This window comes from Pseudorca crassidens, chromosome 6 (assembly GCF_039906515.1).
Source record: "Pseudorca crassidens isolate mPseCra1 chromosome 6, mPseCra1.hap1, whole genome shotgun sequence".
Lineage (NCBI taxonomy): Eukaryota > Metazoa > Chordata > Mammalia > Artiodactyla > Delphinidae > Pseudorca > Pseudorca crassidens.
The window spans coordinates 58,234,998-58,253,575 of record NC_090301.1 but is presented as its reverse complement, the minus strand read 5'-3'; the positions used below and the strand labels follow the sequence as shown (position 1 = coordinate 58,253,575).

Sequence of the window (18,578 nt, the reverse complement as noted above, 5' to 3'; positions counted from 1 at the left end):
CAACTGGAGAAAGCCCGTGTGCAGCAACGAAGACCCAACGCAGCCAAAAATAAATAAAATTAAATAAATTTATTTTAAAAATGTTTTTAAAAAAAAGAGCACTGAGGTGATGGAGTCCAAGCTATATAGGAAAAGAAGTGAAGATGGGAGATGGCTAACAGATAGCAGAGCGGTTAGAGACTGGAGGTCCCTGTGAAGTTCAAGAAGTAGGTGTAGCTGGAAGTTTAGGAGTTCACAGTAAGTCAGATATTGAGCTATTGGATTTAATATTTCCCAGATGACTGGGTCCAGGATGTGGCCATGGGAGTTGGTGGCTGAAGTGGAGTACAGGAAAACATCATTGGAGGTGAGGAGGTCAAGGAACTGAGAGAGCAGAGAATTTGGTGGGTACTTCACATGGATGCTAAAGTTAAACAAGATAACAAGCAAAACTTGGGAGTAGAGAAGATGACAGTGGGCCAGATACTGGTCTTCAATGAATGAGGAGGAATGACGCGTGAGGTCAGCAGATGACAGCAACAAGGATGAGCAGTTTAGCCAGGCAGCAGGAACCTCAAAGAAGCAGTTTTTACAGAAGAGAGAGAATAATGGCCTAGCAGTGGTACACAGTGGCTATGAGGATGCCAATCCTGCCTACCCACTGCTCACATGGTATGCAGGCGATGAGAAAATGAGCAGCCTCCATTGGAGAGGAATGAATGCCTTCAGGAAGGAAGACCAGTGAAGACGCTGAAGAATTAGAGATGGAAAGGTGGATCTAAGAAATGTTTGGGAGTAGAACACAGTAAATTCACGTTAATGCACATTTAATGCAAATTCAACTACACTTTCTTAGGAAAACATAGGCTTCATTTTTCTTTTTCATAAAACATGTTCCCAAGTGCAAACTAATTACTTGTTCATTGAAGAAGAGCAATGCCTGCAGAAGAATCTGGCTATTAGACTTATGAGAAATGGTACAATATACACAAAGTACGTGTGCTGCATCTTGTGGGTGATTTGAGGGATTTTTCAAAGGTTCAACTGTATATGATGACTTTAGAACCTAACCATTGCATGAGATGAGTCTCCTTGGAAGGGGATGGGTTGGATCAGACTTCTAGCAGTTTCTTGGTTCATGTGAGGGTTGGTGGCCTGGTCTTGGCTTGATCAGGGCAACTTAGAGCCTTGCAGCATCAAATTGGTCTCAAGGCACATTTTTGGCAATGAATTCTGAAATTATTCAACCTAATATATGCAAAGCCTGATTCATAAATGATTTCAAGTTGAGAAAGACAGATAAAATAAGAACAGCCACAATCACTCACAATCACTTGCTTCACAAGAGAGGCAATCATGTGAAAAAATGAAAAAGATTAGGTTTCTCAATTTACATTAAGATAAAGTGACACAGGTAGGAAAATATATTTGTTTGCTTACTCAGGATACATAAGTTCAATTAATGTCAAGCACATGTCCCGTTAGTTATGAAACTAGATTATATAACCTTTAGAATGCCTTGTTCTCATTAGCTAAAAGCCACTTTTTGTAAGATTCAATTCCCTTTTTTTCAACTAAGCACATACAGAGGTCTCTAATATCTTTGAAATGTTAAACAAAATATATTTGATTACATAAAATTTCACCAATTCTTTCCACTGATTTCCAAATTAGATATATAGCTCTATAACTCTGTGGTTCTCTTTCATGTTTCATAAGGTTTCATACTTTAAGTAAAAAAAAAAAAAAAAGCAGCACTTTTGGTAACTATTTCTAGTTAGCTACACTTCTTCTGACTAGATATTTTAGCTCAAAGAGAAAGGTGTCTATACCCACCCCTCAATTTTTAAAATAGAGAGTATATTTTAGAAAAGCCTTGTGTTTTCAGTCTGAGCCTAAGAATTTTCCCGAGTAGCCAAAGTAAAATGCATAAGGTATTTCCTTTGACAACTTACAGCACACAAAGCTTCTTAAGTTAATGCTTTTTACCAGAAATGTACTTTCCTGGTACAGTAGCACTTAATCACCATTACATAATGGACTTCGGGTTGTTTTAAATGCTCAATGCAAATTTGAACAAAAGTCTATATTTAGGCCTAGCCAATCACCAAGTCCTTTCTTCTTTTGCATGATCTTTTGTATTTGATTCCTACTTGGAATCTTGATTCCTGCTACTCCCACTAGTCAAAAATCTCAAAAGTGGGTTATCTACTCTGTTTACCAACGTATACTCTTCTGGTTTTTCTTGACCATCCCCTTTATCCATTTTACTTGCTACCAACAATATCACCTAAATCTTAACTTTGAAAAATTAAGATTTTCCCACAGCTCTCCCTGCCCACAAGACCACATATAAAATCTTTCTTTTGACATTCACAATCTAGTCGCCACAATTTGTTCCTTATTTATCCAGCTCACCTCTCACTATACCTTAGTGCAAAGCCTCTATCAGCCAGTTTATATCACTGTAATGCTGGATAAACACCAGGTTCATAATTTCTAGTTCTACATGCTGATCATCATTCCCCAACTTCATCATTCCCCAACTTCTTGAAATCTCTCATTTCTTATCCAAATCTTGCCTACTATTTAAGGCCTGTCTCAGGTACCACTTCTTCCACCGAGTCTTCAGGCTACATCATGGATCTCTCCTTCCCTGGATGGCTCTGGTACTTTGTGAACTTTTTGTATCAGTGCCATCTTAACAAATTCTAAGTTCCTTGAAGGTATCATTTTATAACCCCCAGTCCCAGCTGAGTGCTAAGCAAAATCTGAAAATACTTGCTGAATGGAATTAACACATCAATGAATGTCAAAGGTTTCAGACAGACTAAAAATGTGTTTTGTAACATAGACTAAAAATGTGTTTTGTAACATAGCAATTTATAACTAATTGTTATCCATGAACCCATTTCTTTTTATATCCAATTTTTTTTCTTTTTTCATCTTCTGAATATTTATAAAGCAGGCTACTATTGGGGTACTTTAAGTCAGTTGAACAGGTATACAAAGTCAATAGAAGTATAGTCTAGTGGGAAAGCAAAAAGTTGGGAATAAATACTTGTTTAATTACTAGAATAGGGTTCATATGGGAATTTCAGTTCATTCTGCCATTCATTTGCATAATTACTTAACATTCCATCTTTATAAATAGGCAGCACTATTTTTAAAATTTAATTTATGTATTTTTTATACAGCAGGTTCTTATTAGTTATCTATTTTATACATATTAGTGTATATATGTCAATCCCAATCTCCCAGTTCATCCCACCACCCTCCCTCCCCCGCAGCACTATTCTTTTGTTATCAATATGAGTATAGTTTTTCAAATCTGAAAAATAATTGAAAGCAGTGACCCATATTAACAAATTAGATTTATAATCATTGTATCAACTATTAAGTTCTAATTAATACTTATAAATAAGGCTCTTGGGGGGAGGGGAGAATCCCACTCTGAGGAATTATTATATAGCTTTGAAGAACTAAGAGACAAAATTAGCCACCCACTGTGGCTCCTATTTTGATTACTGCAGGGTTTCAATCCCTAGCAAATAACACAAAGACCCAGACAAGACCATTCTATTATTTAATGGCATATAGTTAAATGCTTCATTTCCTTTCTGTTTACAGCTCAAGCACTAGAGCATAATTATGATTAGTCAGGGTGCTTATGCTATCAGCATTGTTTAAGAATGAATTATAGCACTTAACTATGCCCTATTGTATCTTTTAATGACAGAGGCAGGGAACCATTCTAATTTGCTAAAATCCACATTTCACCTCAGTGGAGTCTTGGTTTCTTCTCATACTCGGATTTCTTAAAGTACCTCTGAAAAGAATTGTTTTTAAAAATAGCAAGCATGGGTTTCCCTGGTGGCGCAGTGGTTGAGAGTCTGCCTGCCGATGCAGGGGACGTGGGTTCGTGCCCCGGTCCGGGAGGATCCCACATGCTGCGGAGTGGCTGGGCCCATGAGCCATGGCCACTGAGCCTGCGCGGGAGAGGCCACAACAGTGAGAAGCCCGTGTACTGCTATTTTTTTAGTCTGCAATAATGCAATGTAGTATTATGTCACTTGAGTATAGATAAATCATTTTAATGCAATTTCATAGACCATTATGATTATAGTATAGAGGAAAAGTAAACAAAGACTGTCCTTTTTCTTTAATCACTAACTTATCTCTTCTGAGTCACCTGTAAATTGGACCAAAGTTGTAGAACAAATGCAGTCGTAAAAAGAACATTTCCTTTAAGCTACCATGCTTATCTGTGAACTAGAGAGTAGGAATTCTTGGGAGAGGCCACATAACAAACAGAAAGAATGGTCTTCTCTCTAGAGACATAGTCTTCTCTGTTCACCCTGAGCATAGCCAGAAGGCAGATGGCTATGAACAGCAGTAATAAATAAACTCATTGGAGCAGATACATGGCCCTAGTTCTGTACCACCGCTTCCAATCTGCAGATATATGAAAAAGCACTTCTGTGTATACTGTTGGTTTCTGGTAAAGTTATTGTCTACAACCTAATCTCACAAGAGCGCTTACATTATCTGTGATTTAAAAACAAACAAACAATTACAACTCAAAATCTGCAAGCATAATCATCAGGGGAACTGGGCTAGCACACTGCTGGGAACATGATTATTACCAGATTTAATGTGGGACATGAGAAAAGCAGCAATGAAAATGGCTGACTATATTTTTTATTTGGAGATTCTGCCTTAATATGAAAATGGATAAACTCATCTAACAGGTCTTTTTCCACTGCTACTCATTTTATGAATATTTTTGAATAATGTAAAGATTATGAAAAACTTTGATTCTCTGTGAAAATAATGTATTATAAGGGCTAGCTGGGTCTTCTGATGATCAAATGGGCATGTTATATAACTGTGTGGCATAAGAGAATGCCCAGGATTTAAATCTAGGTTTGGGTCTCAGTCACCTGTTAGCTGTGTGACCTGGGGTAAGACAATTAAATCTCTGTAAGTCTGCCTTCTTATTTGAAAACGAGGATAATAATATCTGCCCTACCTCAAATGAGATAAGTATATAAGAAAACACACTTATAAAGTTACAAATGTTAGTTCTATTTAGTTATGGGCTTACTACTCTATGACAGCATGAAACTTACAGTTCATGTCCAAATTAAGATATAGCACTATTTATTAAATATTTAACACTATGATACTTAGCCACTTCTAAGGTCCTTATACCATCAATACCTTGACAAATGTACAGTATTAATGCTCCTGAAGAGAGGGACAACACATTAACTCCTTGCTCTTTTATTTCCAAAGTCTTTATTTAAATGCTTGGCTCATCCTTTAATTTTAAAATTGATTAACCTTAAAGGAACACCTATCTACTTTCTGACTATTCACAGCTCAGTTATCTAAGAGCCTGGTTTTTCCTCTCTCATAAACCTCCTATTCATAGTTATATAATTTCTTAGGTATATTTCTATTTCTGGTAAGCAATATGGAGGAAGAGAATGATGAAAAGTATAGTCCACTAGAATCCTTTTCGTGCCAGAGGTGTAATAATTTTTTGGGGGGAGTGGGTAGTTAAAAGATAAGAAATTTGAAAGTTAATGGCAGATTTCAACTGTCCATTTCATTAAGTTTCATTCAGTCTCTGCTCAGAAGTTATATCACCAGAGAGGCCTTCACTGACCCTGCTCCCCACCTCAAATGCCATCTCCTTGTAAAATAACACTACTTTGTTTTTATGGCCCTTGTCATTACCTGATATTATTTTTGTTTTTATTTTATTTTCCCATTAAAATGTAAATTCAGTATGTACAAGAACTTTGTTCACAATTGTATTCCCAGCAGCTGGCACAGTCACTGGTACTAACAGGTTCCTATGAATGAATGAAGGAATAAATGAATGACTATATCCATAATATTCAGATCCCTACATTATGATACATGATCAAAGCAAAACATAAACTTTAAAAATATTAAAAATTCATAGAAAGTACGCTGGTAGATGCCAGGGGCTGGGGGCTTGCGGGGGAGTAGGGAGGGGGAATGGGGAGTTAGTGTTTAAAGGGGACAGAGTTTCAGTTTAGGAAAGTGAAAAATTTGGGAGATGGATGATGGTGAGAGTTGCACAATGTGAATGTACTTAGTGCCACTGAACTGTACACTTAAGTATGGTTAAAATAGTATGTTTTATATTATGTGACTTTTACCACAATAAAAAAACATTAAAAAACAAGTAGTTACTAAGTATACATTTTCTTGGTGGCAGAGAGTTCTGGAAAATAGAATATATTTCTAAGATATCTCAACATCCCCAACTAGTATGTTTACTATTTCATCAGGAAAACATATACACATAGAAACATAAAATTAGGCTGCTTAAAGGGTTGGAAAGTTAAAGAAGGAAAAGTTGGAAAGGTAGAAAAAGTCCTCATTTTGTCCTTAAACAAGAAATTAACCTCGACCAAAGTACACTGATATTTTGAATAAAAAACTCAATAACAAGCATTAATGTAAAATAATATACATTCTAGATGGAAAGAAAAATAAGGAAGGGAAAAAGTCACTCATAAATTTCCACTGCTAACGTTTAATAATGACAGTTTTTAAACAGGTGTATGCCTATGCTTTTTACATAATTTAAATCAGAATCTGATCTCTTCTGGAAATTATATTTCTTTCATATGTGATTACTGAGAAGAAAAAAAATACTATTAGAAAGATGACTCACAAAATTTATTTGGATATGCCCATTTATTTCAGGTAGATGTTTGAAGGTGCCTCAAACTCTGAAAAAATATAATTCATCTAACTTAAGACATATTTAAGAAAAAAATACGAAAGATTTCTTAGATATAAGAATAAGTATAAATCACTAACAAATGCTTAGTTAAAAGATTCAAATTAAAGCCTTACATTTTGTTACCTTCTAAAAGACTTGAAAGTTTTTAAAACTTAAAAAATAAAAAGTAACTTACCTATAGGATATCCCAATGCAAAGTCGTTACTTTGTGTAGCAAAAATAGGGAATAGTCCAGCTTTGCCAAATCGACTATCGGGACTGGCAACCAATAAGGTTAATACACATACAATGAAAAATACAGCAGCTTTGGCAATTAAGATACTATATAGAAAAGACCAATCCACATTGGAAAAATTAAGTACAACCATGTTTTTGAATAATAAAGCTGGAAGTGCAAACCTGGAGACAAAATTTCCCAGTCCTTTTGCCTGTGTTGATGTTATAACATTGGCCCTCCCTGCTATGTAGCCACAAAGGACTATGCCAAAGCATTCTAGTAAGGCTGGAAAAAGCCTTGTTATTGACATTGAAGGTGGGTCATTAGTGGAATTAAATCCATGTGTTACCGGTGAGGACAAAGTCTTGGTCATATTGACAGCAATGGTCAAGTTCTTGGCAGGTATATCAGAAAAAGAATTCATTTTCTTTCACCCTCCAACTGCAACCTGATCTCTGGAAAGAAAGAAGAAAGATTCAGTGTGAAATCAATGAGAAGAATTCTAGTTGAAAGGATATACTGGCAAACATAGATTTATTAAATGGCCAAATAAATATACAAACTTTTTTCAACAACCATCAGAGAAAAATACAATGAAGAATAAAATGGGTGGAAGTGTCTGCTAACAACAGCCTCTTGACTCTCAAAGGTGGGTCAGCTCAAAATATTTATGTTGCTTTCCGATATCCAGTATCAGATATGAGTAAAATAAGATCCACAGATTTTACAGCTGTAATGTGATGCCCTGTGGTCCTCTCCAGTGCTCCACAGTCAAGCTCTGCCTAGTGGATAAGAGCATGGCACCCACAGAGTCTACTGAATGTCCACCTGCAGCCAAATTTTCCAGAAATTTCAGAAGTTCTCAGGGCTACATCTAAGAGTCACAATGGACAGGAAGGTCCTTTCCAGCCCGCGGAAGGACTTGACTATAGGATAGGAAGAAGAGTAAAATAGAATATCACTGATCAACTTTGAACCAGTAACTTACTTTTCTGTACCTCATTTCCTCATCTGTGAAATCGTACCTCATAGGAACTTGATATTATTCAATATCAAGTCCTTACAAACACATCTGGCACAAATAAATCATTTAACAAAAGTTAAATATAACTTCTGGTGGCATATAAGAGAGAGAATGAAAGAAAAAATGATGGCATCCCACCAGCCTACTCTTAGTTCCTTTTACACCAGCCAGACGTATTGGCTGTCTTGAATTCCCCATAGTCTTTGTGCCACAGGGGCTTTGCCCATGCAGTTCACACTAAAATATTCTCTTCCCTGCCCACCCACATAACAACTACCCATCCTCCGAATCATATCCAAATCAATTCAGGAGTCGTTGTATCAGGTAAGGCTCCTCTAACACCATAGCCAGGCCAGGAGTCTTTCTCAAATAGAATCATGTTCCTTAACTTTAGGCCACTCTTCTCAGTTTATAATTATACTATGTATTAGAGTGACTGTGTGATTTATGTTTGTCTCCTTGACTAGACTTTAAGTGCCATAGAAGCAGGGACTATGCATGTTTTTGCTCACTTTTGTGTCCCTAATGCCTAGCACCATGCCTGGAGCACACAGGAGATTTAGGAGACTAAAATAATTACCTGCTCTTAAATAAACCTTTCACCCTTTAGTGGATCAATGTTCTTTCTTAGGAACTATCTACTTCATGGACAGAATTTTGTTCTTTTTGTTTTTTCCTGAATGTTAAGTATTCTAAGTTTTTCACCAAGACCACAAAATGTGTTCCTAAATGTTCCAAAGCTGTTCATAAAATGTTAAAGAACACAAAATGTCTTGTAAAATGTTCTAAAGACGTTCAGAAAATGAAGCAAGGAAAACTTTACGTTAATATGACAATACTTACCAGACCTTCCTCTTGCTGCCAGGGACACAATGAACATTAGGCTTGAACAACTCTGCAACTAACCAGCTTTTATTAGTAACTTGAAATTGACATAGTGACAATTGCCAATTCCTAATGATTATTCTGGGTTAACCATCTAAAGTAGCCTTATATAAGGTAGAAAGTAAAAAAGCTTATGCTTCCTGAAATGTATAATGCCCAGGTTAAGTTCTCAAACACCCACATCACATTAAGGACTCAGATGGCAGGCCAAAGACCAACAACTGATACAACTGGGGGTGTGGATGAGATAATTTTCTCTGTGCTACCCTGGTATAAACTGAACCATTTAAAAACATTACATTTAATCTGGATCAGGACAAATATTTTCCTCCTAGGATTAGACAGGAGTGGTCAATATACACAAAACCTGTAATACTCACATACTTGAAGTTTACCAAATAAGCATCAAATTATATCCTGAAAAGGCTACTGATTGGTATAGGTACCCATAATTGAAGTAAGGAGCTGGTAAACAAGTGAACAAAGGTGTTAAACATTTGGAGCCCCTGAGAGATGTGGACTTGAAAAGGCAGTGCTAAAGATTAAGGTGATAAACTACTCCAGTCTTCTGTTATTTTTTAAAAGTTCCCTATATTTCTTTGCCTGGAGCATTATAACTTACACTGCTCCCTACCCCTTATTTGTACCACACTTGCATATCAATGTATTCCAATAATTTTTAAACCAACAGTTTTAACTAAACTTGCAGTTGTTCAGTGGAAAGAGTCAAATGGCCTGAACCCAATTTGGGGCCTATCACTTATCAACTCTTCGGGTAACTCAGCCTCTCTGCACCATAGCTTCTTCAACTGTAAAATGAGAGTAAAAACCTCCTTAGAGGGCTACTGTGAGGATTGGAGCTTTTTTTTTTTTTTTTTTTTTTGCGGTACGCAGGCCTCTCACTGCCGTGGCCTCTCCCGTTGTGGAGCACAGGCTCCGGACACACAGGCTCAGCAGCCGTGGCTCACGGGCCCAGCCGCTCCGCGGCATGTGGGATCTTCCTGGACCGGGGCACAAACCCACGTCCCCTGCATCGGCAGGTGGACTCTCAACCACTGCGCCACCAGGGAAGCCCCAGGATTGGAGCTTTTATACACAGCTTATCACAAAGTAGGCCTTCAAGAAGTGGTAGCAGTTGCTATTAGGAGTTGTGTGTCCTAATAGTAAGAAGAATGGTAGTAAATTAAATATAATTCATTGTTCTATGCAGTTCTTCAAACATACTTGGTATTAAAGAGCCTCCAACTAAAACAGAGGGATGGGATGGGTTGTAAGGTTATCAGTTTTCATTTTATACCAAACAATTAAGGAGTTCAGTTTAATTTAGTTTGATCTTAGTTGTTAGCAGGGAAGGGAGAGCTCTTTATTTCCCTCAAGGTGATGGTCAAATAGCTGTAGCAAGGCCCAGGTTTAACTTTCAGTTAGTCAAAAATTAAGAGAAAAACTTTGGAAAGTAATCTTCCCCTTCCCATGAAGCTTCTTTTAATGTTCCTTGATATTTTAAAAGCAATATCTGCTAATTGAGGGGCAGTCAAAATAACCAAAAAGGACTTACAAATACAAAGTTTTATCTCATCTTAAATTTTTTTCCAACAGGAAGAGAATATACTTCTTTTTTTAAAATAAATTTATTTTATTGGCTACGTTGCTGCACGCGGGCTTTCTCTGGTTTCGGCGAGCGGGGGCTACTCTTCGTTGCGGTGCACGGGCTTCTCCTTGTGGTGGCTTCTCTTGTTGAGGAGCAGGGGCTCTAGGCGCGAGGACTTCAGTAGTTGTGGCTCGTGGGCTCTCGAGCGCAGGCTCAGTAGTTGTGGCACACGGGCTTAGTTGCTCCGCGGCATGTAGATCTTCTCGGACCAAGGCTCGAACCTGTGTCCCCTGCATTGGCAGGTGGATTCATAACCACCGCGCCACCAGGGAGGCCCCGAGAATATACTTCTTAAAGCATTCTTTTAAAATAAATAGGAGCGGGCTTCCCTCGTGGTGCAGTGGTTGAGAGTCCGCCTGCCGATGCAGGGGACACGGGTTCGTGGCCGGTCTGGGAAGATCCCACAATGCCGCGGAGCGTCTGGGCCCGTGAGTCATGGCCGCTGAGCCTGCGCGTCTGGAGCCTGTGCTCCGCAACGGGAGAGGCCACAGCTGTGAGAGGCCCGCGTACCGCAAAAAAAAAAAAAAAAAAAAAAAAGTTGCCTTGTCACAGTAAAAGACCACTCACTGGGGCGGGAGCAGAGAAATGCTATACACCAGCCACTTCTGGCCACTCATATTTGGTTTAGATAACATGGAGGAACCACTAACATTGTAAACAACTGCTATTAAGTGAAAATGGGGAGGAGGGTTCTGACGGGTTTCAAAGAGAAAGCTTTAAACTCTTAAGCTATTTCTCAAACACCCAATAACATTTAGCCGGTGGGAAAAGCATAATACAGTGTGGGCCTATTCAAGCACCCTTCAACACCAGGAGTCACACCATCCACCCACTCCCACCTACTTGCAGGAGACCAAACGTCTTCCCTAAAGACCCAGAGTGGGGAAGGAGTGCTGAGCACTGCCTCTTCTCTTGTCGGCAGGGACAGACTTTGGCCCTCTAAGATAAGGATGTAGAGAATCCGTAACCAAATAGGCCGCCTAAAGAACAGCTGCCACCCAATGCCTGGGCAGGCAGCAGTGGAAGTGTAAAGGCAGCCTAGGTTCTGTGCTTGGGATACAAAGTTGGTCGCTCAGCTTCCCCAGGGCATGGCAGTCACAAAGCATGGTAAGTGAAATGCTCCAAAAAGGGCTAAGGGAGAAAATTTGGCGGAACGCTCCAGGTACCTGGGCAGAAGCTCCCACGATGGCATTCACTGAGGCCACCCCCCCGGAATAAAGGGAAGAGTCTGAGAATGGTAGGGTGGACGCACGTACAATGATGTGCTCCTCAAACTGAGGGATGGCAGCTCTGTCACCAAAGGGGACAAGCCGCCCCTTCCCCTACGTAAGTCTTCCCGGGTGGCCCCGCACGTCCTAAAGGCGGGCGCTACGGGGCAGAGGCGGGCAGGCGCAGGCAGCGGATTGCGGGCCTGGGCGCTGCCCACCTACCTGCTCAGACTCGAGGGGCGAGAGCGGGGTCACCAAGGGCCCGCAAAGCCGAGCCGGGACCGCGCAGGTCGGCGCCCCGGGGGCCCATCTCACCTGCTACGGCTGCATCCCGGGGCCGCGGGAGAAGGGAGTCGATGTTCGAGGTGGGCCAAGCAGGGAGGAAATCACCGTCACCTCCCACCCCAGCCCTCCTAGCCGAGAGCTGCCGGCTGCCAGCTGCCCACTATAGCAGCTCATTCACAATCCGAAAAAGTGAGGCGCTCATAAACTGGGACCGGGTCAGCTCCTCCCTGAGCCACCGCCCCGCCTCCTGGCCCCGCCCCCGGCCGGGGGAACCACAGAGCCGCGCCGTCCGAGGCCCCGCCTTCAGGCTCCGCCTCCCGCCGCGAGACTCAACGCCGCGCGGCCCCGGTCCCGCCCCTGGCTCCGCCCCCGACCGCTGAGACGCGGAGGCCCAAAGTCCTCCGCTACGCCAGCCTCCAGCCGCAGGCTGCGAGCTTCCCAGCCGCTAGACGCCGGCGGCGGGACTTCCGGCCGTTCGGCTCCCGCAAAATGGCGGCTGCCGTGAGGGCTCTGCTGTTTCGTTTTCCTCTCCGTAAATTCAGGTGTAGAAGCCTCTTGCCTTTCCGCCTAACCCCAGCCTCGTGTGGTCTGTCAAGTCCTCTCTTGATTAGCCTAGTCGTTTTTATAGCACAGTTTAAAGCAAGGTCTTTAATCGTGGGTCAGACTCCTGCCTTTCACCTTTCTCAAGGCAGTGTGACCTTGACCTTCCTAAATCAGAGACTAAAATGTCTGTAAAGCTTTAGCCCTGTGCTTGGTTTAGAATAAGCATCCAGACCCTGACTGCTTGTGTTTTCTATTGTCGGGGGAACGACATCCATATCCCCTCAGTGTACTGAACGGAATCTGCATTGGTGGAAAACTTACAGAGCAGGAACTGAATATATAGAACATGAATTCTGCTCCTGTTCTCCTCACTTCACCCTTGTTCTCTATCTTCTTAACTTTTAACAGCTTCCCTGTTTCCCTTGAACCTGGATGCTATTTTTTTTTAATCTCCTGATTATATCTCAAAGCTAAAAGGATTTGTGTTTAGAAAGTATGGAGATTAATTCAATTAAATAAATATTTATTCAGCTTTGACTTTTAGCGGAATACTGGAAGATAGACCTGGAAAGGTAAGTTAGGGTGAACCTCTAGGAAGTTCCTTAGGTTAGCCTTACAGTTTGGACCTATCCTCTGACCACAGTAAAACCATCAAATTCTTTTTTCATGAAAACATGTCTTAGTGATCACACTATTTTTGCATATGCAATCTGGAAGCTTTCCCAGGATTAGCTGAAAGACTGAAAGCAGGAAAAACATGACTGGGAAAAACCAAGCCACGAGGAAATAAAGATGTACTCTGGGGTGGTGGTAATGAAAAGAATGAAAGAGGCTTGAGAGACATTACAAAAGGAGAACTGATGGGACTGGATTACTGATAGGGCAAGAAAAGGAAGGAGGTAAGGTATGTATTTGTTCATCCATCATACTAAAGAAAAGGAATTGAGCTAGGGAGACTCTAACATCCTTATTAGTTCTAAAGTTCTACTGTTTCCTATCGTTCTGTTATCTGAAGATGAAAGGAAGAAATATTTCAAGTGAGGGAAGTGGTTACAAGAAGATAATGAATTTGGTTTTAGGCCTAAAATCTAAAACCTCAAGAAACTTAGTTTAGTCTCCTCTCTTGAAAAAGTTATCGTCATCTTCTTTATTTGAGGTCCTAGAGATTAAGTCATTGATCTAAGAACAGCCAGCAAGTGAATGAGAGTCTAAGTGCTCACTGTCCTGTGAACTAACTGCTCATGAAGGTATCAGCACATGTAAGTAGAGATTTCTAGTAGACACCTAAAGAGAAAACAGAAGCTCAAGAGAGAGAAAAAACAGAGCCAAAGGTGTGGTTTGGAGACATCTGTATGGAGTGGACAAGTAAGAGCAGCTGGCAGGGGGGACAGTGACTCTAGGAACAAAGTGTTTACGGAATTGAAGGACTTCATTAAAAAGTCATTCTTAGATAAGCAATTACTGATGAATGCCATAAGGTACTAATTTAATTCCACTATCATGTCTGCCAGTCATTCTGTTAGATGCTGACCTATATATACTGTTAACTGAAAATAGGAAGTGAAAAGCACAACACCTAAGATAACTTCTGTTAACGTTTTACTACATATGTATCACTTTTTCCTGTGCGTATATTAAATCAGTGAAGAAAAATAGGGTCATACAATACACATTATTTTTCATATAGATGATTTTTAGTAACCTTTTTCATTTAAAATATAACCTTTTTATTCAGAAATATAGGTCTGTGTCATAATTTTCAATACCTATTTAATATTCTGTATCAAAATTTTGAGGATGATCTCCCTTGAAAAATTTGGACTCTGGGCCATCCATAGAGTCTAATCAAAGATGAGTAAAGAAGAGGAAGATAAAATAGTACAAGTGTTTAGAGTGACTTAAAATGTGTTGTTTGAATATGTCTAAAATGATTTCTAGTTTCTTTAAAACTGCCTGTCCCCTTCCTGTCAGTACCAATTTCTCCTTAGAGATTCATATGATTCCAGAGAAGCTAATCTCACTCCGCCTTCAAGGGTGATGTAACTAACCTATGCTAACCAATCAGTATGTTCTGTTCGTTGGACATCATTGAGTCAGGATGGGCATTGGCACCAAGGTGTTTTGATAGAATGGCTCTTAGAACATTTGCTGAGAATGCTGACGTTCTTTTCTACTGCCAGGAAGATACTGGCAGCCATCTAGGGACCATGAGAGGAACCAGTCTTAGAATGATGCAGACACCAAGGAAAGCACAGCAGAGGGAAGGAAATAAACGGGTCCTTGATGACATATTGAGTTGTAGGATCAAGTTTCACCTGAAGCCAGTCAACCTGTGGACTTCTCACTCATGTGAGCCAATCAATTTTCTTTATTGTTTAAACAAGTTTGAGTTGGGTTTTCTGTTACTTAAAATCAAATGTATAAAAAAAAATTCTAGAAGAAAATGCCAATAGTAATTATCATTGAGTGATAAAAATACACTTTTTTTTTCTGTGTAGAAAAGTTCCCAAAATTTCTACCAAAAAATGTGTATGTATTTTATCAGGAAAAAGTCTGAAATAAGTCATAAAGTGTATATTTTGGCTATATGGAAATGTTGAACCATAATAGTAAATATGTTTCTAAAATTCACTGCTAAGTATTAAACCAGATAGGTGTACAAAATCCACCTATAAAATAGAACAATTTAAGAGCACTGATACAGTGCAATATATGAACTTACACAAGGCTAAGGCCTTGTTTTTGTTAATCTGTGTATCCCTAGCGTTTATAATAGTGCTTTCCATGACATACAGCAGCTGTTCCGTAAATGGTTTTTGAATGACTGAATAAAACATAACTGCCTGCCAGCTATCCAAGATACCTTCTTTGTATTCAATGGGAATGATGGGGCTTGGGGCAGGCCGTTCCCAAATAATGCCAAGGTGGCATATTGATTATTTTGATTTAAAGTTACTCGAGAAACAGCTTGTATAAGAACACTCTGACCCTCCTTTTTTCCCCTGAAAGCAGGAAACAAAGCTCCCGTAGGAAGGTATCCTCCGTATGCCATGAGGATGAAAGGCATTGAGATAGGGAATTTGAGTCCGGGAGAGGTGTATAAACAAACTTTGTTACTCCTTCATTAATTTGCTACCCCAAGCAAAAACCCCTTTGTTTTGTCAAATCTTCACAAATGTTTGATTCTTTTTCTAAAAAGGTATGTAAATAGCCTGCTTTGTTCTCTTCTTAGGTATGTATGAAGTTAAATTTGTTTTTCTCTTGTTAATCTTCCTTATGTTAATTTGATTGTTAGACCAGTGGAAGGAACCTAGAAGGGAAAGGAAAATTTTTCTTCCCCCACAAGAAGCTGTTTGATACAAGCAACTGTGGTATAGCTCTTTTATAGTGGCTGGATTTCTTATTTTTTCCAGCTTTTCACTTGGCCCAGGTTTATATCTTTATATAAACATTCTCTGAAACTATGGCTTCTGTTTGTTATTTTTTCAATTTTTTTTTTTCGGTACGCGGGCCTCTCACTGTTGTGGCCTCTCCCGTTGCGGAGCACAGGCTCCGGACACACAGGCTCAGCGGCCATGGCTCACTGGCCCAGCCGCTCCGCAGCATGTGGGATCTTCCCGGACCGGGGCACGAACCCATGTCCCCTGCATCGGCAGGCGGACTCTCAACCACTGCGCCACCAGGGAAGTCCTGTTTGTTATTTTAAATGCTATAATTATTTTAATTTCTGATCTGTCAAGATAAAACCCTGAAAATTATCTTTTAATTTAATATTGTGTTTTTGTAAATACATAATAACTTTTTCCCCTTTTCAATTTGCTATTAAAATATTCTTACAGGGTTTCTGGGTTGGTGGGCACATGGAGGTACCTGGAGAGTGGCTCATCCAGAGAGGGCATGGAAGCTCCATACTGTGCCCTATGCATCTCTTCCATCTGGATGTTCCTTCATCATATCCTTTTATAATAAACCGGTAAAAATAAATATATATAGATTTTATATACACATGTAATATGTGTATTATATATATATTCTTACAAAAGCAGTGAGGGAAAATAGAATCTAAACATCTCACCTTGTTATTGATCTTATTGACTTCAGGTAAGGCTCAAATGTAGTTACGTAGGCAAGGGCTTTTGTCTGGGCCAGCACTTAAGAAGTTTTAAGCAGAAAAACAATGAAACCGGAATTAGATTATGAAACTGAAAGTTAAATCAGTGACTTAGATAAGAAAGGGTGGAGAAACCATGCAATAGCAAGATGATGACTTTGGAGCCCATCCCGTTTGTCTCAGGATTTAGCTGCTTGATACTTGTGGTTTTGTTTTGATCTTTTTTTTTTTGTAAAGGGGTTAGAGATCAGGTAAATGGGAATGAAAAACAAATGAACAAAAAATACTCCTGTTTTTACTGCTACTCTGTTCAGTTAAAAATGTGCTCACAAATTTATGTAATAGGCAGTCACTCAACAAAGAATCTTATAAATGTGCAGAACATTTTGTGATTTGAATTATGTCTAAGATGAAACACCATGGAACTAACAAATTTTGTATGATATAAAGAGGAAGTCGCAAAACCCTCAGATTTAGTTTTGACTTTGGAGTAAGAAGTTCTTTAGCTGATTCTAGTTAAAACCTGGGTGGAACTTTTGAGTAAATAGCTAATTCAAAAAAAGGTTATCTATCATATCCTCAGCATAACAATTAAGCACAGACCTCAGAAGCACTCTTCCAGTAGAGTATGTGTTTCAGTTCAACTGTCCTTCCCTCCTTGAAGGGGCAGGCACTCTATCTGTGTTGATTTCCATAGTATCCTCAGTACCTGGAACAGTGCTTGGCACATAGTAGGCACTTGGTAAATGTTAACCTACCAACTCTTGGAATGCCAGCTAAACATGTTTATGAAATTTCTGTATTTAGAGAACTTAGAACGGAAACACCTGCTCTTTCTTGTGCTGCTTCTTTCAACTATTAACAAAAATAACTGAAGGGGCTTCCCTGGTGGTGCAGTGGTTGAGAGTCCGCCTGCCGATGCAGGGGACGTGGGTTCGTGCCCCGGTCCGGGAGGATCCCACATGCCACGGAGCAGCTGGGCCCGTGAGCCATGGCCACTGAGCCTTTGCGTCCAGAGCCTGTGTTCCGCAACGGGAGAGGCCACAACAGTGAGAGGCCTGCGTGCCGCAAAAAAAAAAAAAAAGTAGCTGAAGGAGAAGTATCAGAACTCAAGTCTCTGTGTAGCAGCAGAGGAACCAGATGGTTTTGTGACTAACAGTGGCTGGAAAAGCCAAATCATGAGGAATTATCATTGGTTGTGACATAGCATAAATGTGATAATGTCCCAAGAATCAATTCTACAAATATTTAAATGTCCTCAGAATTCCAAAAATTATTTCGACTTTCCTTTTACCTTAACTTCTATGCAAGCTTTCCCTAAGCCATTCCAAAAAGTTGAAACAGGAAAGAGAACTTAAGACTTCTGAACTACAAGAACATTACCCAGACTAGGTCAGAAAGAGGCCTGGGCACTAGGTTTGGAGACAGTTGTTCTTGGAGAATAAAACTGATAAAAGTAAGTTTTTCAGTGCAGTATTAATTGGCACCTAGGCTTCTATAGCCTATAGCTAATATCACTATTAACTATATCCTCAGGTCTGGCTTATTAGTTCTAACGGCCTAACTCAAGCCCTCTCCCATGGGTGTACATCAACATTTTGGAGACAAGATGTTTATAGTAATGCTAACATTTGATAAAATTCTTAGAAAAGTCTTAGAAATTTAATTTCATATGTTGCCTCAGTAACTGGTCAAGGATTTTGTATTTTAACATAATAGTTTTTGTCAAACAAAGAGCTACTATTAAAAGTTTAAGCCCAGAGGTATACATTTTATAAAACGTTACCATGAAGCTCATGACTGACCTTTGAATGGTAGGAGTTTTAAGTATGCTGTTGAAAATCTGTAAAGGACAGTTAAGAAAATTATCAGACTGTAAGAGAAACAT

General features: G+C 39.7%; 1 protein-coding gene and 1 long non-coding RNA gene across 10 annotated transcripts in view; one reads left to right on the top strand and one right to left on the bottom strand.

The window, feature by feature from the left end:
• GPR155 (G protein-coupled receptor 155) overlaps nucleotides 1-12,290 on the bottom strand; it is a 42,724-nt gene extending 30,434 nt beyond the window's left edge. For 3 of the 9 annotated variants that reach the window (XM_067741491.1, XM_067741493.1, XM_067741494.1), the window contains exons 1-2: nucleotides 12,067-12,290; nucleotides 6,945-7,441 (exon numbers count right to left, since the gene is read on the bottom strand). In XM_067741491.1, coding sequence (XP_067597592.1) covers nucleotides 6,945-7,410 — 466 coding nt within the window. In that variant the 5' untranslated portion in view covers nucleotides 7,411-7,441; nucleotides 12,067-12,290. Of the gene's footprint in view, nucleotides 1-648; nucleotides 3,835-5,724; nucleotides 5,920-6,697; nucleotides 6,756-6,944; nucleotides 7,442-8,853; nucleotides 8,912-12,066 lie in introns of those variants that run through there. The other 6 variants (XM_067741492.1, XM_067741498.1, XM_067741499.1 and 3 more) reach the window with 6 other exon arrangements.
• Nucleotides 12,291-12,491: 201 nt separating this feature from the next.
• LOC137225839 (uncharacterized) lies at nucleotides 12,492-18,240 on the top strand. The gene is made up of 3 exons (XR_010944054.1): nucleotides 12,492-13,487; nucleotides 13,736-14,928; nucleotides 16,419-18,240. It is a non-coding gene; the product is annotated as an uncharacterized lncRNA (long non-coding RNA).
• The last annotated feature ends 338 nt before the right edge of the window (nucleotides 18,241-18,578 follow it).